The following is a 22,385-nucleotide window of genomic DNA, read 5'->3' as shown; positions in this document are numbered from 1 at the left end:
CGTTTCGCTCCAGCCTCCTGCGGTCCAGCTCTCCTGGGAGAGAGGGTGGCCAGGGGGCAGAGGGGCGAGGCTGACCCAGGGGGCCCGCAGCCCTGAGTGAACAGCATCGGGAGTGAGCTTGGCCCTTGCTCCCCTGACTCAGCCTCACTGGGTGCTGGGAGGGGCTCACCCCACCTCACCGCTGAGAGCACCGGGTTCCAGCAGGGACTGAGCCCAGGCGGGGCCCCCGGAGGGCTCACGCGAGGGTGGGTGGGCAGAGGCCTGGCTGGGCCCCGGGGGCAGGCTTACATCTGCTACCTGCAGGGAGGAGGCCGCACAGCGCTGCCCGCCCAGGACGGAGGGCCGGCCGGCCACGCTCTGGGGGCGGCCAGCTCCCACCCCGCCGTCAGCTCCGGGCCTCCCCACTCACCGGGGCCGCAGACCGTGGACTTAATCCCGGTTTTCTCCAGCACGGGGACCCGGTTGATGGCACCTTCAATGTGCTGGGTGAACACATCCCAGTCCAGGTCGAAGAGGCCGAAGGCAAAGTCGTCTGACACCTGGGGACATGGGGGGAAGCTGCCCTGTGCCGGCCGCCCCCTGGAGCCCGGCCCCACCAGGTGGCGACGGTCTAGACGGTCCCGTTTGTCTCCCTCCACCCCTCCACCCCCTAGAGGCCCTGTCTGCTCCCCTCCTGCCTGGACCCAGGCCCCCCTGCTCTGCCCTGGAATGGCCTCCTGCTCGTTGCCCCCCTTCAACCCATTTGCCCAAGTCAGATCAGGCCCTTTCTTGCTCTCGAGCCCCCCAAAACCCCCTGTGACTCTGTGTCTCATAAAACCCTACACAAGCAGGCCCTGCCCATGTCCGCCATGGACCCACAGCCACGCTGACCCTCCTTCGGTTCTTCGAGGAAAGCAAGCTCGGTCTGACCGCAGGGCCCTCACCTCCACGGGCGGGCTGCTGCCCACCCCCCCCTCTGCAGGGTCCACTCAGATGTCAGCCCCCCATCCAGCCCTGCCTGACCGTGGTCTGAAGGGCATTCTTCCACGCCAGTCTCACTAGGCTTACCCTCAGCCTGTTAACTTCACTCAGGGTTCAGATCACCATCCCAAATTATGTGACTTCTTTGTTTATTTATTGTGGGTCTCGCCACCAGAATACAGGCCTCTGGGCACAGAGACTTTTATCTTGGTCTTCCTCTTTCTCCCCAAAGTAAAACAGTATCTGGCTGAAAGGAGTCATTTTATTGTTCAGTTTGAAGGCTAAGCATGTGAATACGGGAGCTGGGGTGGCCCATATGTAGTTGAAGTGGCTGAGGGTGCTGAGGGGGGCGCTGGGCCCGCATGAACCCCAGAGGCTGCCGGGAGAGCACCCAGGCCGGAGGGAGGCACCGCTAGAGCCCCGGTGGGAGGGGAGGGCCAGGGGCCGTTTGCTGACAGCCGGGGGGCTTACTTGCCTTCATCATCTGCTAGAGTCCCCACTGTGGAGTTTGCAGCCTCTGACTACTGCTGCTCAGAGGCCAGCCCTCCGCCGGCCCCGGGTCTGTATCTGCCTGCGTGCCAGGTTCTTAAGGGCTGGAGAAATATGGGTTCGACCCCATAGGATCAGGGACCTGCCACTTCCCAGGTTGGGGGAGAGCTCCAGGACAGGGGTCTCTGGAAAAGGGCGTCTCAGCTCTGAAACGCAGCCCCACGCCCCTCCTCGAGCCTTGGTGTCTCACCTCCTCCCAGAAGATGGGGTTGGTCTCATAGCCGCCCACAGACAAGGCGTCCCCCTGCAGGCGGAGGTAGATGGAGGCATCGTGGTCGCGAACGTTGGGCATGTTCTAGAGGGCAGAGCACAGAGGCCTCGGGGTCAGCGGGGCAGAGCGGTGGGCCAGCACCTCCACCAGGGGACACAGACCCTGCGGGGCCCACGGTGTTCCCTCCTCATTGTAGGACCCTGAGGACACGGTGGACCTGGGGCCTCGGTTACACAGTGGACAGAGCCCCCCGCTCACACCCCGTAAGATGGCAGCAGAGATGTGGGGAGGAGCGGGGAGCTCAAAGGTAAAACCACAGAGAGCACAGGCAGGAGAGCTCCACCAGCCCAGGGGGGCCGGGTGGGCGGGGGGCCGAGTGGGCGGGGGGCATGCCTCAGCTGGGGCTGGGGGCGGGGAAAGAGCTTCCCAGCCTGCCTACTCCCTCCAGTCTGCAGAGGCCCAGCCTGTAGGTGGTGGCCAAGCGCGTGTGTGTAAGTGTGTACGTGTGTGCACGTGTGTGCATGTGGGCATGTGCACGTGTGTGCATGCGTGTGTGTGTGTGAATATGCACGTGTGTGAGTGTGAGAGAGAGTGTGTATGTGTGTGAACAGAAGGTTGGACTAGGGTCTCCTCAAAGCCGTTGGACCTGGATGCCCTCTGTTCAGATGCCATGCCCTCCAGACCTGAGCCCCACCCCACAGGTGCCCGGACGTGTCTCCGGTGAAAAGGGTCCCAGAGGCCCCAGGCTCCAGGGAGGTGAGGCGTGGGCTGCCGTCCCCCCTCGACAACAGACTGGAGACTCTTTTGGAGACACTGACACCAAGTCCGCCATCAAAGAGAAGAGCGTTTGACGGAAGGGCTGGATAAGGCCAAGAACATCTTCCAGGTCTTAGGCTAAAACACACGAAGGCGCGGCAATCAGGAATGGGGAAAAAGTAAGAAAATTAGAAAGTCAGTCCTGAAGGTCTGACATCCACCTTACAGGGGCTCCAGGAAGAGAAAACACAGAGATGGAGTCATAGGAAAGTCAAAACAAACAAGCAAAAAAAAGAAAGTCACAACAAAAAGCCAAGATGACTTCTCGGATTGAAAATTGTGAATCTCAGTCCTGAAGGGCCCGCGAGTGCCCACCAAGCCCTGTGACTGGACCAGGCCTGCACAGAGGCCGTGCAGGAATAGACCATCCGGACATAAGTGAACAGGTGGGTCCTCAATAAAGAAACAGCAGAGCCCTGGAGGCTGGAAGACCCGGGGCAAAGTCCAGCAAATTCTGAAGCCGACTTTAAAGGCAGACTTCCTCATCAATTGACTGTAAGAAAGAATAAAGATTTTTTTTGACCGTTCATGTACACAGAAACATTTATATTCCCCAAGTACCCTTCTCAGTAAGTGGCCAGAGAGCGTGCCGTGGACCCAGAACAGCAGATACGAACAGAAGATGGGTGAGGAGAGTCCCAGGGTGACCGCGGAGCAGACGCTGACGGAGAAGATCAGAACGAAGAGCCCTTCGGGGAGGGGAGTGCGGTTGGAGACTTTCCATGATCTCTCTGCCCTATATGAATATGCAGAAAATATGACTGTTTGACAGATCTCCTGAGACATCTGCGCGGGGGGCGGGGGGAGGACTGCGACAGTTACGAGTATAGATGAAAATATCCATCTATATGGATGAGATGGTTGGGTGGCATCACTGATTCAATGGACATGAGTCTGAGCAAACTCTGGGAGACAGTGGAGGACAGGGAAGCCTGGTTTGCTGCAGTCCCTGGGGTCGCAGAGAGTCAGACAGGATTCAGCAACTAAACAACAACAAGCCTTCACAAAATACTAGGAACCTGAATCCAGCAACATATAGAAAAGACTATGTACCATGGCCAAATGGGATTTATTTCAGGGATGCAAAGTCGGTTTAACATCTGACAATCAATCTAGGTAATATACCATTATCAATAAAGGATGAAAAACACTAATTTATTTCAATAGATGCAGAAAAAGTATTTGACAGATAAAAACACTTTCATCATAAAAAGTTAATATTTAGGAACAAAGAGAACTTCCTGATAAAGGATATCAAAGAAACAGAATAGCAAGGAGAGATAAGAAAGCCTTCTTCAGCAATCAATGCAAAGAAATAGAGGAAAACAACAGAATGGGAAAGACTAGAGATCTCTTCAAGAAAATTAGAGACACCAAGGGAACATTTCATGCAAAGATGGGCTCGATAAAGGACAGAAATGGTATGGACCTAACAGAAGCAGAAGATATTAAGAAGAAGTGGCAAGAATACACAGAACTGTACAAAAAGATCGTCATGACCCAGGTAATCACGATGGCGTGATCACTCAACTAGAGCCAGACATCCTGGAATGTGAAGTCAGTGGGCCTTAGGAAGCATCACTATGAACAAAGCTAGTGGAGGTGATGGAATTCTAGTTGAGCTATTTCAAATCCTGAAAGATGATGCTGTGAAAGTGCTGCACTCAATATGCCAGCAAATTTGGAAAACTCAGCAGTGGCCACAGGACTGGAAAAGGTCCGTTTTCATTCCAATCCCAAAGAAAGGCAATGCCAAAGAATGCTCAAACTACCGCATAATTGCACTCATCTCACACGCTAGCAAAGTCATGCTCAAAATTCTCCAAACCAGGCTTCAACAGTACGTGAACTGTGAACTTCCAGATGTTCAAGCTGGATTTAGAAAAGGCAGAGGAACCAGAGATCTAATTGCTAACATCTACTAGATCATTGAAAAAGCAAGCGAGTTCCAGAAAAACATCTATTTCTGTTTTATTGACTATGCCAAAGCCTTTGACTGTGTGGATCACAGCAAACTGTGGAAAATTCTGAAAGAGATGGGAATACCAGACCACCTGACCTGCCTCCTGAGAAATCTCTATACAGGTCAAGAAGCAACAGTTAGAACCGGACATGGAACAACAGACTGGTTCCAAATTGGGAAAGGAGTACGTCAAGGCTGTATATTGTCACCCTGCTTATTTAACTTCTATGCAGAGTACATCATGAGAAATGCTGGACTAGATGAAGCACAAGCTGGAATTAAGATTGCTGGGAGAAATATCAATAAGCTCAGATATGCAGATGACACCACCCTTATGGCAGAAAATGAAGAGGAACTAAAGAGCCTCTTGATGAAGTGAAAGAGGAGAGTGAAAGAGTTGGCTTAAAGCTCAACATTCAGAAAACGAAGATCATGGCATCCGGTCCCATCACTTCACGGCAAATAGAAGGGGAAACATTGAAAACAGTGAGAGACTTTATTTATTTATTTGGTCTCCAAAATCACTGCAGATGGTGACTGCAGCCGTGAAATTAAAAAATGCTTGCTCCTTGGAAGAAAAGATATGACCAACCTAGATAGCATATTAAAAAGCAGAGACATTACTTTGCCAACAAAGGTCCGTCTAGTCAAGGCTATGGTTTTTCCAGTGGTCATGTATGCATGTGAGAGCTGGACTATAAAGAAGGCTGAGCACCAAAGAATTGATGCTTTTGAACTGTGGTGTTGGAGAAGACTCTTGAGAGTCCCTTGGACTGCAAGGAGATCCAACCAGTCCATCCTAAAGGAGATCAGTCCTGGGTGTTCATTGGAAGGACTGATGCTGAAGCCGAAACTCCAATACTTTGGCTACCTGATGGGAAGAGTCAACTCATCGGAAAAGACTCTGATGCTGGGAAAGATTGAGGGCAGGAAAAGAGGACCGCAGAAGATGAGACAGTTAGATGGCATCACCGACTCAGTAAACATGAATTTGAGCAAACTCTGGAAGATAGTGGAGGACAGAGGAGCCTGGTGTGCTGCAGTTCATGGGATCGCAGAGTCGGACACGACTTAGCGACTGAACAGCAACGGAGCTGATTTGCTTTGCTGTACAGCAGAGACTCACTATGCTGTGAAGCAACTGTGTGTCAGTCACTCAGTCAAGTCTGACTCTGTGAAAACCCTGGACTGCAGCCCCCCAGGCTCCTCTGTCCATGGAAATCGCCTGGTGAGAACACTGGAGACGGCTGCCATTCCCTTCTCCAGGGGATCTTCCCAACCCAGGGATAGAACCTGGGTCTCCTGCATTGCAGGCAGATTCTTTACTATTTGAGCCACCAGGGAAGCGCAAAGCAACTATACTCCAAAAATTTTAATTAAAAAATGAATTTAAGAAAGAAGTGTGAAACTGTGCTGTAAAAATTAGAAACAATTTAATAAAAAGACAATCCAGGGGCTTCCCTGGGGGCCCAGCGGTTACGCCTCCATTCCTCCGATGCAGGGGGAACAGGACTGATCCCACTTTCCATGCAGCCGAAAAGGTTTAAATTTTTTAATTAAAAAAGACAATCCAGTGAACAACGAGCAAAGTGTGTTAATAGTGGTTTTTCCCCCCAAAACAAACATTATGCCAACAAGCTCATGAAAAGATGCTCAGCATCATTAGTCATTAGGGAAACGCAACTCAAAACTACAAGATACCACTTTACACCCACAACGATGGCTAGAAAGAGTAAGATGGACAGCAGCAAAGATCGCTGACAAGGTGGAGAAGTCAGAACCCGCACACACTGAGGCTGAGAACGCAAAACGGTGCAGCTTCCTTGGAAAACAGCCTGACAGTCGAAAAGCTGAACACGGAGTCAGCAACGCTCCCCTGGAACCCAGCAATTCCACTTCAAGGTGTCCACCAAAGGAGAGGGGGACACATGTCCACACAAATCTTGTACATGAGTGTTCACAGGCGCATAATCCATAGTGGCCGAAAAGTGAAAACACCCCAAACGGCCATCAGCAGATGAAAACAGAACTACATCACGGTTACAAGAGCGTACTATTCAGCCCCAGAAAGAAACGAAATTCTGATACACGAACCTTGACAACGTCAAGCAGAGTGAAAGAAGCCAGACGTAAAGGCCGCGAATCACGTGATTCCATTTCATTCAACGTCCAAAACAGGAAAGCCCATAGAGAGAGAAATCAGATTAGTGACTACCTAAGCTAAGGGTGGCATGGGACGTGGGGGCTGATCATGTGAACGGGGCTGTAGGGACAAAGATAATGTTAGACAGATATGGATGGCAGCTAGATGATAGGTACAGATGATCAATAATGGATGGGTGGGTGGGTGACAGACATATGATAGATGGGTTCAGTTCAGTTCAGTTCAGTCACTCAGTCGCGTCCGACTCTTTGCGACCCCATGGACTGTAGCCCGCCAGGCTTCTCTGCCCTTGGGATTTCCCAGGCAAGAATACTGGAGCGGGGTGCCATTTCCTGCTCCAGGGGATCTTCCCAACCCAGGGATCGAACCTGCATCCCCTGCGTCTCCTGCATTGGCAGGCAGATTCTTTACCCTTGAGCCACGTAGATAGGGAGAATTGGTGACAGCTACATGGGAAACTGAACCGCTGGAAACACACACTTATTAATAGCAACTCCAGGAAACACAAGAAGCTGGACTCTGCTTGCTCAGGAGTTCACGATGTTTTCACTGCCATCAGACTGCAAATACTGAGTACTGATTTAACCAACAAGTGAATGACCAAAAATTAAGACCACCTCCGAAAGCGAGCGGGAGTGAGGACGGGAGTGAGGAGAGGCTCACTTCCCCTGCAGGCCCCAGGCACTGAGCTGGCTCTCAGCACCCCCGACCCTGGAGATGGACTCCTCAGGTGTGAGCCCTCCACCCCACCTTTGAGGACACGCAGCGACCAAAAGGGACCACCCGGCAGGGGCCCTGCCTCCTCCTCCTGTCTGCGGGCCGCCTGGCTCCTCTGAGCAAGGCGACAAGGATGTCTGCGCTGAGGAGCTGCCGTCAGGGGCTGCAGGGGGAGCTCTTCAGAACCGGTGATCTCATTACCTCTGTTGTCCCTACTACCCAAAAAACAAAACACACGAAATGCTGGGGCTCCACAGAGCAGGACAGTGGGGACACCTGGTGGTCAGGACAGCCCCTGCATCTGTCCAGCAGGATCAGTGTCCCTCCCTCCCGGCCTTGCAAGGCCCCAGCTGCCACAGAGAGCCCAGCACGGGCTCAGCTCAGCCCAAGGCGTCGACGGGGTACCCTCGCTGCCCCCTCCATCCGGAAGCCCACCCTATAGGTGCGACCCCAGTGCCCCTGGGGTCACACTCCTGATCCCAGCCCACCCTCTTCCATCCGCTGCTCCTGGCCTCACCCTCATTCAGATCCCGCCAGCTGCTTCCTCCAGGAAGCCCATCGGATGGCTCCAGGCTTCCCAGTTCTCTGAGGCACTTGCTGCCTGGACCGTCCGATGTCCTCTGTCAGTCACGGCGGTCCTCGCCGCGATGTGCCAGGCACTGCGCTCAGCCCTAGCCCACCACTTGGTTCCTCCCTCAGCACAGCCCTAAACAGTTTTAAACCCATTTTGCAGAAGAGGAAACTGAGGCTCTGGCGGCACCTCGGCTCGCCTGGCTGGCTAATGGAGGGGGTCGGGATGTAGACCCCGAGCTTGGGCCTTTTCCCACGGCTCCAACACAGCAGAGCAGTAGGTGGAAGGCAGTGGGGATGCCAGACCATCACATGGCATCTGGGTCACCGTGTTTGATGGACGCAGAGACCAGATCCAGAGAGGTCCCTGGATGAGGTCACAGAGGAGCTGAGGACAGCGTTCGGCTAGGACCCAGGATGGCACGGCTTCTTAGAATTGGGGTCCCTGGGGCAGCCCAGCTCCCTGGTCCCCCAGGAAGAAAGGAGAAGGGCATGTGGTCCAGGGGGCTGAACCCTGAGCCCTCACCAGAAGCCTGGGGTGTCCAGGCCCCCAACACTGTGAGGCCCAGACTTGGGCAATTGGCCCCTCACAATACAAGACTGTCCACTGTCAGGGAGTCTCCTGACCATCCATAAACAAGTCCAGGTGTCAGGGACCTCCCAGCATGAGCCCCAGAGCCTGATTACAGGAGCTGCCTTGGCCTAAGCGAGCTTGTTCTCTGACTCACCAAGGGGTCAGACCATGTGGGAGGTCAGGGTCAGGGGCCCATTCCTCCAGATTCAGGCTGCCCAGGTGTGACCTCAGGAGAGCCTGGCCTCCCAGACTCCCCACGTGGAGGGGAGCATGGGGAACTTGGCCCCTAGCCCCGAATCTCCTCTTTTCTCCTACAAAGAGTCTAAGAGTTTCTGGGGCTGGTGGCCCTTCCCTGGGGTGGAGCCTGGGGTTCCCAGAGGCACACAAGTCTCTGGGAGATGGTAGTGTTTGCAAGTAACATGAATAAACCCAGTGTGGTGCTGATCTTAAAATTTCAGGGAGGGTCCACGCTGCCCTGCTTCTCCCTGAAGCTGCCTCAAAGCCAGACATCACGTGCGGAGAGGCTGAGGCTCCGTCCCAGGCTCCGTGGATGCCCTGTGACCCTCCTCCTCCCCACCAGGAGGGTCCTCCTCTGCCCAGACCCGTCCTCAGCTCTAGCCCAGCCCCCATCCACAGATTCCCTGTTGGTTCAGTTAGTAAAGAATCCGCCTGCAATGCAGGAGACCCTGGTTCAGTTCCCAGGTCGGAAGGTCTGCTGGAGAAGGGAAAGGGTACCCACTCCAGAATCCTGGCCTGGGTCGCTAAGAGTCAGACGAGGCTGAGCGACTTTCGCTTTACTGTCCCTTCTACAGTCCAGAGCGGTCAGAAGGTGACCCCTGGCGGCCACCGGAGATATTTCCCTCGGAACCAGGGCCGGGGGCTCGTCCCATTGACACTGCCTCTTTCCCCAACGCCTCACCGTGCGTGGCACACCGCAGCCCTCAGGAGGAATGTGCTGGATCACATCAAGCCCATCCCTGAGTACGGGAACTTGGTGTCAGGAGAAGGGGGCGGGAGAGGGTAGAGGCTTCAGTCCCGCCCCAGCTGCCCGCCCCCTTCACCACGGGGCCCACCCAGCGGCCAGCCTGGTGAGCCGATGGAAGCCAGGCTCGTCCAGGGCAGGGGCGAGCCTCCCGGGACCCTCCCTGCTGGGGCCTGGCCCTAATCAAGGTCAGCCCCGTCTCTTACCCACACCCGCGTGCCAAGGCCCACCTCGGAACCGCCTGCTCCTCCCCAGCTGCCGTGCCCTGCGCCCTCCCCTCTTCCCTTATCTCCCCTCTGCCTTCCCTTAGATGTCTCAGGAGACCCTTCGGACGTGGTCTCTGCCAGGGCACTGCCCTGGTCCACAGGCTGTGGGTCCCTGGAGCCCCAGTGCTTGCCAGCCCGTTTTAAAATAAATGTCTATTTACTTGTTCGTAACCTCCCATTGCCAGCTCACCTGGGCAAGAACTAGGTTCTTATCTCTGTCACAGCCCCAGCTTCTAGAACAGGGCCTGGAGCACAGAGCTTACCCAGTCAATGTTTGACGGAGAGGGTGGCGGGGAGGGTGGGTTGGTTATACGTGTGAATAAATGGACAGATGATGGAGGAAGGGGTCGGGGAGTGGCAGACGGGTGGATACGGGGGAGGAAGGGTGGGCAGGTGAATGGGTGGATGAGCAGGTCCATCAGCGGACGGGGGGACGGACGGACAGGACGGGTGGACGGCGGGCTAGAGGGAGGGAGGGATGGAAGGAGGGATGAGCAGATGCAGGGAGGCAAGATGGACAGAGAGGAAGTGAGTGCAGGAAAGACGGGTGGGCGGAGGGAGAGACGGGCACGGGCGCAGAGGGACACGCAAGCAAAGGGATGGACAGGGCGGGGACTAGATGGAGGCGTGAGGGGACGGGAGAGGTGCGTGGAGGGAAAGAGGCGTGGGTGACGACAGGGCGACAGGAAGCTCCCAGGACGGGAGAGGGCCCACAGCTCTCCCCGGCCCCTGCCCGCCCCCCTGGCAGAGGGGTCTCCAGGGCTGCCCGGGAGGGTCCCAGGGCTGTGGGCCACTGTCCTCTGAGACTGGCACCCACAGCATATTTGGGGACCTGCGAACATTCAGGGGTTCCCAGGAACACCAGGGGGATGGGACACAGCCAACGTCAGGCTGGCCGCACCAAGTGTGATAGGCTTGGCATCAGTGAGGAGCCGTGCCACGAAGGCAAAGGAGGGGGTGGGGCCCTCAGGTTACAGCTGCGCCACTTCCTCATCCTCATGCCACCCAGGGCGTCCAGTCACGAGAAGGCCCATTTTACAGATAGGGCCACTGACGCTCAGCGTGGCGACCTGCGTGTGTGGGGTCAGAGCCAGGCCCGTGGGCCACCACGAGCCAGTCTCCTGCAGCCTGATGCGGGCCCGGGGGCCAGCTACTCACCTGGATCCCCTCAATGCGCTCGGTGACGACGTAAGCGTGGCGCATGGCCACCAGCGGGACCTTGACGCCAGCCATCCGGCCCACAGCGTGCGCCCACACCCCTGCGGGCAGAGCACAGGCGGCTGAGCCCTGCCGGCATCTGGCAGGGGCCGCCAGCCAGGTGGGCACTGGGCGCCCCCACCCCTAAGCAAGGCCAGCTTTGGGAACAGTCAGGGAGGCCACTCGGGAGGCAGGAGAAACGCCTTCCCACCTGCACAATTGACCACACAGGGAGTCTGGATGGAACCGTGCTCTGTCTCCACAGCTGCGACCCGCCGCACCCCAAAATCGTCCGTCCGCACACGGATCCCAGTCACTGGGCAGTTCTCGATGACCTGGGAGTGAGAGGAGCTGCTTTCCAAGCCACGCCAGCTCTCGGAGGGCTGGCCGCCCACCCAGCCCGGTCGGGACCCGGGACCCCTGCTTCTGCTCAGGCAGGCTTCATGCAGCCCCATTGGGGACATGGGGCTGACCACAGGGCGGGAACCGGCTCCGTGCTCCTTGATTTGGAGAACCTGTCCCCCTAAACAGAGACTTTAAAGAGAAAAAGGAGGGCTCAAGGGACCGGCAGATGCTGCAGTTCAAAGGTCGCGTGAAGGTCAGTGCAGCTTGGTTCACTTCTCCAGAGAAATATACTCGCGGTGACACTGAAGTGTCAACACTGGGGGCCTCTGGGCGACTCTTTGCTTTCTTCAGCTTTTTCCATGTCTTCTTCCTTGCTTATTTGTCTTTTCTAATTTTTCCTACAACTACATGTGGACTCAAGTCAAAAGGAGAAGAGATTTGTGGCAGGTTTGCTATCCCAGCAGGGTGGGGCCTCTGGGGAGAGTGGACATCATGGACAGACCGAAGCGGCTGGCTAGCCTGGGCAGGAGCGGGTCAGGGGCTCGGGTCCCCGCTGGCCCGTGGTCTCAGCGCAGAGGGAGCTCATGTTCCTGGGCAGGAGGGCCAGGCTCAGAGCGGGGGTCCCAGGGCCGGGAGACGGTCGTACCTGCGCCCCCCGCGCGGTGGCGGCCCGGGCGAGGCTGGTGCAGGTGCCGGCGGGGTCCATGGTACCGTCGTGTGGCACATACAGGGTCCCGTAGAGGTCCTCCACGTTCATCAGCGGATACAAAGCCTTGGTTTCCCCGGGGCTCAGCACGTGGGACTCGATGCCATAGACCTTGCCCAACTAGGGGAACGCAGAGGAAAGTGAGCCTGGGGATGGGGCAGATCCTTCCAGCCACTCGCCTCCCTGTCTGGGCCTCCAAGGGTCAGTTTTGACCCTGGCACCCCCAGGAACTGTGAGCCATGCCTGGGGAAGCTCCTGTCCCCTGGGCCAGCTCCGAGGAAGAGTGAGGAATCTGTGCAGTGCTCAGAAGCAGTCTCTGGGGCCCGGGCACATAAGGACTTGCTATGTAAAATAAATAAAATAATCCCCACAGGTCTGATATCTGGAGCTTGAACCAGGTGTGTTGGTTCAAGACCGACTCCCCAGAGACCAGCAGGTCCTCTGTCCCAGGATCCAACTGCGTGACAGACCACACCCCTGACGCATTTCATTGGCCAACGGGCAGCCAATCAAGTGTCCGCAGGCATCCGCCCATCAGGACCTGCCCAACCAGAGATGTGCTCAGTGGCTAAGTCGTGTCCAACTCCAGGGACTGTTGCCCGCCAGACTCAGACTTTGTCCATGGGATTTCCTAGGCAGGAATACTGGAGTGGGTGGCCATTTCCTTCTCCAGCCCCACTAGAGATGAGCTGAGCCAATCAGATTCCCTCTCGGCGCATCCTGACTGAGAGGTGGCAGAGACCTCGCTCCGAACTTGAGCTGAAACCCCCCAAGGTGACCCGTCCCAGCTGATGAGTGAGTAGCTGGGGAAGAGGTGGTGGGAGGAGGCAGAACGAGACCGCCTCCTGACCCCAGAGATCCCCCGCCCTGCTGTGAGGAAGCCAGCTGCCGCTGCTTCCTTCCGCTGGGGCACTCAGAGGAACACAGCGTCCCCTCGACAGTGCGCCTCCGCTTCCCACGCAGCCGGTTCTGCTTGCCAGTATACAGTTGGTGCTCGATAACCGATGCATCGCTGGAGAAACTCGTCCCTTCCATGCCCTGGAATGTGGGGGCCAGCCCTGGCTGCTCTGGGTGAAGGACCAACACTCCACCCCAACAGCGGGCCTTCCACGGTGTAAGGCTTCCTCTGCCATCTCCCTGACAACGGTGTTCCCTAAGCATCTCCGGCAGAGCTGGGGGAAGAGCGGTCCCTGCCTCCCGGGTTGTGCGGGTTCATCCTTCAGCCTGACCCCCAGGAGCACCGCGCGTGGTGGCAACCCCCATCCACTGGGCCTCTTCTGCCTCTGAGGCTCAGCAGAACCATGCTCCTCGACAGGATCCCATTTCAAAGGTGAGAATGCCGAGGCTCGGAGGCAAAGGCGCCTGTCGCAGGGGGCCCAGCCCAGCCGAGGCAGGGCGAGGCTCCAGCCGCATCCACCGGGGCTCCTCCCTTGCACTATGCTGCCCACCCCCGCCCGCGGGGGTGCACCCACCGACATGAGCCTCTTGTACTCATCCAGACGCTGCCGGCTGGACGCGATGAACAGGCCACCGTTCTGGATCCAGCCCGTGTGCAGCCCTGTCTCCTCCTCCAGCTCGCGGCTCACCACTTGCCTCGTGTGCGCCAGGAGCTCCACCTCCACGTCACTGGGCCGCAGCTGCCACAGCAGGCCTGGCGGGAGCGGGTGGGTGGGGGCGCCATCAGCCCCTGAGGGGCTGCAGCCCCTTCCCCAAGCAGCCCAGGGCTCCCAAATATCAGGCTGCAGGCCTGAAGCATCCCCGCAGGCCATGGAGACGGCCTCGAGAGGCCGATGAGCAGGAAACGACAGGGGCAACGCTGAGCCCCAGGACACAGCTCTTGGGCAGCTCAAAGACAACACCAAAGGCCCCCTTTATCGGGCACCTGCTGTGGGCAGAGCCGGGCACGGGGCAACGGCGGCCCGGGGAGGCAGGTGGGACTGTTGCACGGTGAAATTAAGGAGCATCAAACGGCTCTGTGCCCAGGATCTCAGGGCAGGTGGTGGGGGGGTCCCGGGACCGACTGAAGTTCCCCCACAGAGTGGACCCCTTCTGACCGGGGTCTGGGGAGCGGCCGGCCCAGGGAGAAGTGACGGTGGGGAGACAGTGCCCTCTGAACCTCTCCCCAGCTCCCCGTTCGGCGCCATCATGCTTGTATCGGCCAAAGCGGGAGTGACTGCCCCACAGACACTGCCAGTCTTAACGCAGGGCTGAGGCAGAAGGTTGGCTGCCCTGGGGACATGCACACCAGTCAGGCGCTGAGGATCGCGGTGCCCGCTAGGACGCCTCTCTGCCTCATCTCCCTCCCCCATCCATCCTCTGCACCCCGTGGATGCCCCTCATCCTGGGGGCTCCATCCGGAGAAAGGGCTTGTACTCTGAGCAGACAGCTGCCTGGGCCCCCAGTTCCGGCCTCAGCTCTGCCCCCCAACCCCGTGCAGGGCCCACAGTCAGCATGCGCTCCCTCCTTCCCACCACAGCTCTGCCGAGACTTGGGGACATGCAGGGCCACCTTTGGACCGAGCCCGCTTCTGTCCTCCATGGCCTTCCCTCCAGCTCAGCGGCCTCCTACTGGTCAGCCCAGGGCTGGCCCCTCAGTGGGTCCAGTCCCTCCCGCCCCCGCTTGCACCCCAACCCCTACCCGCCGTGTGCCAGGTGGTCCCGGAGGTCAGCCGCTCCCGCTCCAGCAGCACGGCCCCGCTCACACCCAGCTTGGCCAGGTGGTAGAGGGTCTGGCAGCCCAGGCTGCCCCCGCCAATGACCACCACGCTGGCTGTGCCAGGCAGGGGCTGGCTTGGGCCCCGGGCCGCCGCCGAGGCGTCCTGCGCCTCTTTCAGGGTCCGCTGGTATGGCACGCTCTTCTCAGAGGTGGGGCCAGCCCCGCTCACCAGGGGTCTCAGCCCCCGGCCCAGGGCAGGGCTCCAGCGAGGACAGGTGGCCGCCATGCCACGCAGGGCGCGTCTCAGCGAGGCCATGGGTAGTCAGCTTCAGCAGCGCAGGGAGCTGGGGAGAGAGCCGGGGCTGCCTGGATGCAGAGGGGAGCAGTGGGCCCTGGGCCCCCCACGCTGCGATCCTCCCCCTTCCCTCCTGCCGCCCACCCACGGCATACGCGCACCCTGCATCTGTCCGGCCCGAGGGTACAGGGGTCTGATGCTTCAGGCTCCGGCTGGGCCTGAAGACCACAGTGGGGGAGAAGGGGGCGGTGTTCATGCTGAGACAGGACCACGGTGGGGTGGCAGGGGTCACAAGGCCGGGACCCCAACCCTCCAGCCTACATTCAACATGCCCTCCAGGGGAAGTCCCGTCTCAACCCCACACAGAAGTTATTTCTGCCAGGTTGGCCCCCACAGCCCTTTCGGGACCCATGGCAGAAGGTGAGGAAGGCAGTGGGGTCCGGCCTCTGGCTCCCTTGGGCCGTCTTGAATCTGGAGGGTGGGTAGCTCTTCTGTGACCTCGCAGTAGCCTGCAGGGCTCACCTTGCCTCCCTCCTCCTTCAGGAAGCCCTCCCAGCCCTCCTCAGCCAGAAGACTCTCACAGTTATAAGAAGACAGTGGCTGGGAGCCCACCTTCTAAGGAGAGGAGGTACAGGCGAGGTCTCCCTGGGGGATGGTCCCGGGGGTGACAGGACAGCTCCGAGGGGCCCCGGGCCCACTTGTGGGTCATCAGGAGAGGTAAGAGGGATGTGGCTGAGACTGCGGTCCTGGGGGGGGGGGGGAGGGTCCTACACCTGCATTAACAACCGTGATGGCGTCAATCAGCCGATCAGTTAACAAAGTCCACTTGCATTTTCGAGCGTGCACTACACGGCAAGCTGGGAATATGTGTTCTCTCTGCTCTAAAGTCAAGACGACCGTTGTCCCCGTTTCACTGGGTGGGGGGACTGAGGCCCAAGGAAGCTGGCCAAGGTCACAGGGCCACCGTGTGACTGCACCTGCTGGCTGTCCTGCCCCCTCCAGAGCTCTCGGGGCTGGTGTGAGGGGGCAGAGGCTGGGGGTGCCCACTGCTGCCTCCTTTCCCTCCCTCCCCCTCCACCCCCGCAGGCACCGGGGCTCCAGGGGGTCAGGGCTGTCCCGCCCCCGCCACAGTGACTCCCGCCCTTCTGGGGGCTGTGTGCAGCAGGAAGAGCAGGGAGGGGTGATGGCAGAGGCTCCGGGGTTTGGAGGGGTTGGAGGGCAGGGCAGGGCACCCCAGTCCCTCTGCCAGCTCCGCCTACCTGCTCCCAGGCACAGACAGGGACTCCTGGCACGTGTCTGCACGTCCCTGTGGCCTTGGGACTACCTTACTCTGCCAGGAGCCTCCTGCTGGTGGAAACTCGGCATCACGTGGGTGCCCAGGACACCTTCCCAAGGCCAGGCACCCACCACCCCCCTCCCACCAACCCAGGCCACGCGGCACTGCCCAGCACACACCTGCCCGGCCCCCGGCCTGGCCTCCTCCCTCCTTCCTGCTGCACCATGGCCAAGGCTTTTGGCCCAGGAAGCTGCCAGGTGCCCCTTCCCCGCCCGCAGCCAGCCCCGCTCTCCACCCGGGCGGGCCCGGCCCCCGCCCCCTGCCCCAAGGGATGGCCCCGCGCCCTCCGGCCAGGGCAGCCGCTTCACCATTGACCCGCTCTCCTGCCCTCTCCAGCTCTCTCCCAGCTGAGCTGGCCATCATTGCCAGGGCTGGGGGTCAGACAGAGGGGGTGGAGCCCCAGGGACACCCTCCTCGAAGGCAGTCAGAGGAGGGGTGGTGAGGGAGGCACCAGACCCAGCTTCTGCCAGGAGAAGGCGGGCTGTGAGGGTGCCGAGGCCCCTGCCTCCCACAGAGTCCCGTGGTTGTGCCCGCCCAGCCCGAGGGTCCCTGCAGCCAGAGGAAGAGGAGTCCCGGCCAGCTCTAGGCCTGGCCCACCCCGCTGGCGGGGGGAGGGACCGGGGCCTGCCTGCCCAAGGGGTGTACCTCCGGCCGGCCGCAGAGCTCCGAGGCCCCTCGGGGCCTGCCAGCGCCCGGCTCAGCGGCTCCAGTGGTGCCGTCACCTCCTTCCTTCCCAGCAGCAGCCAAACAGGAACCGGGGCGGCCCCTGCCCCTGCTCCTACCCTGGCCCCAGAGGCCCTCTGCCAGCCCCCCGGCCCGCCCACCGCGGGGGCAGGACGCACCGCCTACCGCCTGCCGTCCTGGAGGCCAGCTGGCTGGGCAGCTGCGGAGCAGGCCGTGCCGAGCGCAGCAGAGCAGAGCTGCGAACCCTGAGACCCTGCTAAGCCTGCGCGTGGGGCAGGTGACCTCAGCTCCTCATCCCTAAAACAGAGGTCACGGGGTTCTGCAGGTGAGCCCGTGCACCCCCGTCTGCCCACGCCCGCCACCATGCTTCCCGCACCAGAAAGGGCAGGAGGCACTGGGTCCACCGCAGCCTTGGGCCGGCCGGCGCTCCTTGGGCGGGAGAGTCAGGGCCTTAGCACGGACCTGCCTGTCCAGCCTCAGCTGCTCACCCCCAGGGGAGGGGTGCTCGCTGCCCTCGGAGGCAGGAAGTCTGGGTTGCCCCCCACCCCACTCCTGGCCACTCGACAGTGCCCATCTGCATTCTGCCCTTCGGAGTTCCCAGATGCCTCTGCTGCTGGGCGAGCCAGTGGGATCTGCTTTCCCACTGCACAGCGATCAGCTTCCCAAGGCAGGGATGCCTGCCTCCATTTGGCCGTCGGGGGCACCAGGGCCCAGAGAGAGGAGTCAGCTTGCCTAGGGTCACACAGCAAGCTAGTGGGGAGCCAGACCAGAGCCTGCAGTCTACCCCTGGGTCTAGGGCGTCTGGTTTGTGCTCAGGCAGAAGATGCCCAGAGGAAATCTGGAACAAATAAGGACGTCCACCTGAGGTGCTGAGATAAAACAGGACTTCTTCCTTCCACTGGATCAAAAAAGCAGTACTGAGATTTGGTCAATGAAAAATGTAGCAATGTTGGCTGCTAATACAGTGAGTGACGTAGGAGAGACACTGCTGTGATTATCACAAGCATCTGTGCTTTTGTTCCCGTGCAGTGTCCAGCGTCTTGCTGCCAGTTTTTCCTCTCACTTACTGAGCATTCTTGTTGTTCAGCCGCTCAGTCGTGCCCGACTCTGAGACCCCATGGGCTGCAGCACGCCAGGCTTCCCTGTCCTTCACCAAACCCACGTCCATGGAGTCGGTGATGCCATCTAACCATCAATGAGCACCTACTGTATGCAAAGCACTGCTGGGAGACCCAGCGTCCACCAGGACCCAGTCCCTGCCCTTGGGGGCTCAAGGACCAGGAAGAAGACAGAGGCAGAAAGGGGCGAAGCAGCCACGAGGCTGGCTGTGATGACAGTGATCCTGAGCAAGCTGTCCTTTTCAGCAGAAACCCAGGAGGGCATCTTAGAGGTGGTGGCCTCAGAGGGCTCCGGCCTCCTGGGCACTGCCGCCACTGTCAGTGCCCGTCATGGGGACAGAGACTGCCACCCAGTCCCTCGGTCCCTCTGGAGGAAGGCCGGCTCCACCAGCGAGAGGCTCCCCAGGGCCCAGGGCACGGAGGACACCAATCCAGACACTCAGTGGACAGCAGGCTTGGCCCTGCCACCGGAGGCAGGGCTGTACTCCACGCATGGCGGGGTGGAGGGGTCAGAGAGGGCCAGAGAGTAGTGTGATGAGGTCCTCAGAGGACACAGGGCGCACACGCAGTGGTGACTGCAGCCCCAGGACACAGGCTGGGCAGCCCAGACTTCTCTTGGCTCCGTGCTGAAAGATAAGCAGCTGTTGCAAAATCGTCCCAAGCAAGCAGGCGGCACAGTCCCAGGGGACTTTGGACAAGGGGTGGTGGCTGAAGGGCTGGGCCTGCGTGTGGGCCAGAGTTGTAGAATTTGTCATCCATCAGGCTCTGCCCGGGTCTGGGAGAGGCGGGTGCCGGGCGGCGTAGGGCGCAGCCCAGGAGGCAGCCGGGCTCCAGCCAGGGACATGACTCAGGGAACTGCTGCCAGCTTGCTGCACCATCTGTGCTGGTCTCTCGAGCCTCGGTCTCCCCAGTTGGAAACAAAGGACTATAACCCCTGCCCTATCGAGTCCAGGGAATTTTGAAGTTTCTCTGCAGATTATTACCAGCCCTGAGATGCCTCCTTCTGGCCCGGGCTGGCCCTTTCCACATGCCCAGCCAGGCCTCCACCCCCACCTGCTGGCCAGGCTCCCGGGGAAGAGGGAAGAGCCTGCAGGCCACCCTCTGACTGGGCAGATGTCCAGGGGAGAGCGGGGGTGTGGGCAGGGGGGAGGGGAAGCTCCTCCGTGGAGCTCTGCTTGGCACTGGGCAAGAGAGGGGCACTAAGCAATCTGATGATACCTGGCACCATGTGGCCCAGCCACCCCTGGCTCCTGGACCCAGTGCCCTACCAGCCTCGGGCACCCATGGGGGTGGGCAGGGCATCCACTTGCAGAGGGCTTCGTGTGTGTCCTCTCAGAGGAGGCAGAACACTGCTGCTCGTTACAAAGATGAGCAAACCAAGGCAGAACGCAGCCAGCAGGCGGGCGTGACCCAGATCAGGGGTTTCCAGAGCAACTTTTAAGGGCTGCCTTTGCACTGCCAAGATTTTGCTTTTCCAATAAGAACCTTAAAACAATAATAATGAATCAACACCCTGCCCATGACTTCACGAAGACAAAGCTTTATCATCCGGGAGCAAGCCGGCCTTCCAGGGAGACATGTGGGTGCCCCTCCCCCAGCACGTACCCACCGAACGCAGGTGCAGAGGAGGGCTGGGGTCTGCGGCCAGCCGGGCTCCACCACGGCACACACAGTGGGTGTGGGCAGCTGCGGGCCAGAGCCCTGCCATGTACCTGGGCCCTGGGCCGCTGAGCCCCCGCAGGCAGGCCAGCACCCAGATCCAGGCAGTCGGAGGCCCAGCCTCCACGGGGAATGTCGCCCCTGGTGGCCACATGTGAGTATGACACCCCGGGACAGCGGGACCCAGAGGCTGCGAACGTAGAGCTCCAGGACAGGGACCCGCATCCGGGCAGGGAGGCGGACGCCCACGGGGACCGACAGCCCGGCTCTGCCTGGTTCTCCTGCTGTCCTCCACACGGACATGCCTCTGGCAGAGTCTCCTGACAGTACTGTCCCCTGCCATGGACACGCCCCGCAGTCTCCTGACGGCAGTCGGCCATCTCTGAGCGCTGTGTGAGTGCCCCTCCGTGACTGGGACCCAGGCACTTGATTCTGTTTTTATTCTGTGGATTTCGAGGCTACACTGCGAAGCGTATTAACCTCCAGGACTTTCAGCTTATCGTTAGCGAGCTGCCTCTTGCAGTGGGTGCTGCTAAATGTTTCAACATCTGGCTCTCCAGGTGGGTGGCACTGGCCGATTCCTGCTGAAAATGCTCCCACGAGGACCAGTTTCAAGCCACAGACGAGAAGGGCGCCACAGAATATGGGCTTGGGAGGAGGCTGCACCCTCACTTCCTGCGAGCCGGCGCCAGCCCGTCCCAAAGCACCCACGGAGATCTCATGTGCACGCATGGGGTTTCCTTTCCTAGGGAGAGCGAAGGGTCGGACTAAATTGTTAAGGAAAGTAAATGCATCAGCTTCTGATGAAGGAACAGGAGTCTGAGTTAACCCACAAACCTCGTAAAATCCTATCAGGAAGCCTCTCCACTGCCACCCCCTCCTCCACCAGCCGTGGGAACCAGCCACCCCTAAGACAGCCATCCAAACCAGAGCTGTAATTTCAAAACCCTGTAATTTCTGCGCATTTAATACATTTGTAATTTCCTACTTGGAAAAATTACGTGTTTTTTTTTTTTTAAAACAAATGGAGGCCACTTACTTTCCATCTGAATAGTTTATTTGGGCTCTCAGTGGGAGCTGCAATGACCTTGTTTTCAAGTCAGGTCGCATTCACAGGTACTGGGACTTCAATCCGCCCTTTTCGGAGGGATACAGTTCAATCCATAACCCGTGTTCGCGAGGAAGTTTTGGCTTTTTCCTCTAGCCATCATCAAGATCCAGGAAAAAGAATTTTCTGTGCCACCTCACGGTGGTTGCGGTTTGGGGAGGTGCGAGTGTTTCTTTCCATCCTGACATTTAAGGTCAGGCCCAGTAGGGTCCCAGCATGAGCAGAGAGCTGACCTGGCAGATCGGTGCTGCGGTGGGGCTGGGTTTTGTCCCCCTCCCCATCCCCAGCCTGGCTCTGTGGACCGGTACTTAGGGGAGAGAGCCAGCTGGCCTCCTTCTGGACTCCTGCCCTCACTTACCTTTCGGCATCTGTGTATTCCTTCTTCATGACCAGCTCATTGGTGAAAATTAGAAATATTTTCCCACCGTTTCTGTTCTATTTACCAGCAAGACTGGTCAGAGCATCCAGCCTACTGCTACAGGCAGAACAGTGGCCTAGCGATGTCCACGCCCTAACCTCTGACACCTGTGACTGTGTGACCTCTCATGGCAAACGAGACTTTGCCGGTGGGATAAAGGTGGACCCTGAGAGGGGGAGGTTTTCCTGGATTATGCAGGTGGGACCATCTGATCACGTGTCCTTTAAAGTGGAGAATCCTCCCCAGCTGTGTCAGAGGGGGACAGAGAGATGTGACTACGGAAGGGTCGGAGAGGAAACTGGGCTGGTTTTGAAGATGGAGGGGGAGGGGGCTATGGCACCGGGGATGCAGACGGCGTCTAGAAGCCGGAAAGGCAAGGAGATGGACTCTCCCCTAGAACCTCCGGACAAGAACACTCCCGGCAGCACCTTGCTGTCAGCCCAGGGAGATCCATGCAGGCTTCAACAGCCCACAGAACTGGAAGACGATGGCACGTGTGTCCCAAGTCCCCGTGTTTATGGTAACTTGTGGCAGCAACAGAAAGCCACCCACACACACACCTCTGGAAAAGACACCGAGCCTGTTCTCAGGCAGGGCCCATTGTCTCTCTCCCACGGGCCACGACTGTGCCACTGTCCCTTTCCCAGCCTTCCTCTCTCACCCCCGTCCAGTGTCCGCCCATCATCCTTCTCTCGTAGAGCTCATCCTCGTGCTATTAAACGTGCTTACGCCTCTCTTCCCTTCCAGGTTTCCACACTGGGTCTTGACTTTACCCGGAAAAGAGATAGCACCTCTGCTGCCTCCCACCGCCTGCCTTAGTCTCCCCCCAGCTCTCTTTGCTGAAATCGTTTCGACATGCATTATTTCTGGTGACAGGGTTGAGACTCACTGGATTAGGTTTATTAACCAAATCTTCCCTTTGTCTGATGTGTTCCTACAGATAGAGGTTCAACATCCTCCCCACCCCTACTCCTGGGGTGAACTTTCCCACTCATTGGGCACCGGTTGGCCCCTGGACACTGGTCCAGGCAGTGGCCCCACACAGGACAGTCCCCGAGGTGAGTGGAGGGTTGGAAACAGTCTGCTTGCTGC

The 22,385-nt window shown here is 58.9% G+C and overlaps 1 protein-coding gene and 1 long non-coding RNA gene across 10 annotated transcripts in view; one reads left to right on the top strand and one right to left on the bottom strand.

Moving 5' to 3' along the window:
• Positions 1–17,115, bottom strand: part of SARDH (sarcosine dehydrogenase) — a 58,614-nt gene extending 41,499 nt beyond the window's left edge. For 2 of the 8 annotated variants that reach the window (XM_069579827.1, XM_069579832.1), the window contains exons 1-9: positions 16,952–17,096; positions 16,230–16,314; positions 14,658–15,019; positions 13,493–13,671; positions 11,961–12,140; positions 11,181–11,304; positions 10,931–11,031; positions 1,700–1,804; positions 410–539 (exon numbers count right to left, since the gene is read on the bottom strand). In XM_069579827.1, the coding sequence (XP_069435928.1) occupies positions 410–539; positions 1,700–1,804; positions 10,931–11,031; positions 11,181–11,304; positions 11,961–12,140; positions 13,493–13,671; positions 14,658–14,991 (1,153 nt within the window). In that variant the 5' untranslated portion in view covers positions 14,992–15,019; positions 16,230–16,314; positions 16,952–17,096. Of the gene's footprint in view, positions 1–409; positions 540–1,699; positions 1,805–10,930; positions 11,032–11,180; positions 11,305–11,960; positions 12,141–13,492; positions 13,672–14,657; positions 15,020–15,582; positions 15,744–16,229; positions 16,318–16,951 lie in introns of those variants that run through there. The other 6 variants (XM_069579828.1, XM_069579833.1, XM_069579830.1 and 3 more) reach the window with 4 other exon arrangements.
• On the top strand, positions 12,598–20,754 carry LOC138435345 (uncharacterized). 2 transcript variants are annotated; one of them, XR_011255049.1, is made up of 4 exons: positions 12,598–13,350; positions 13,520–13,684; positions 15,514–15,687; positions 18,078–20,754. It is a non-coding gene; the product is annotated as an uncharacterized lncRNA (long non-coding RNA). The 2 variants fall into 2 exon arrangements; XR_011255048.1 differs by having other exon boundaries at positions 12,631–13,350; positions 18,020–20,754.
• Positions 20,755–22,385: the final 1,631 nt, after the last annotated feature.

Source organism: Ovis canadensis, chromosome 3 (genome assembly GCF_042477335.2).
Source record: "Ovis canadensis isolate MfBH-ARS-UI-01 breed Bighorn chromosome 3, ARS-UI_OviCan_v2, whole genome shotgun sequence".
NCBI classification, from domain to species: domain Eukaryota; kingdom Metazoa; phylum Chordata; class Mammalia; order Artiodactyla; family Bovidae; genus Ovis; species Ovis canadensis.
The sequence above is the reverse complement of the archived record's forward strand: the minus strand, read 5'-3'. Positions and strand labels throughout refer to the sequence as shown.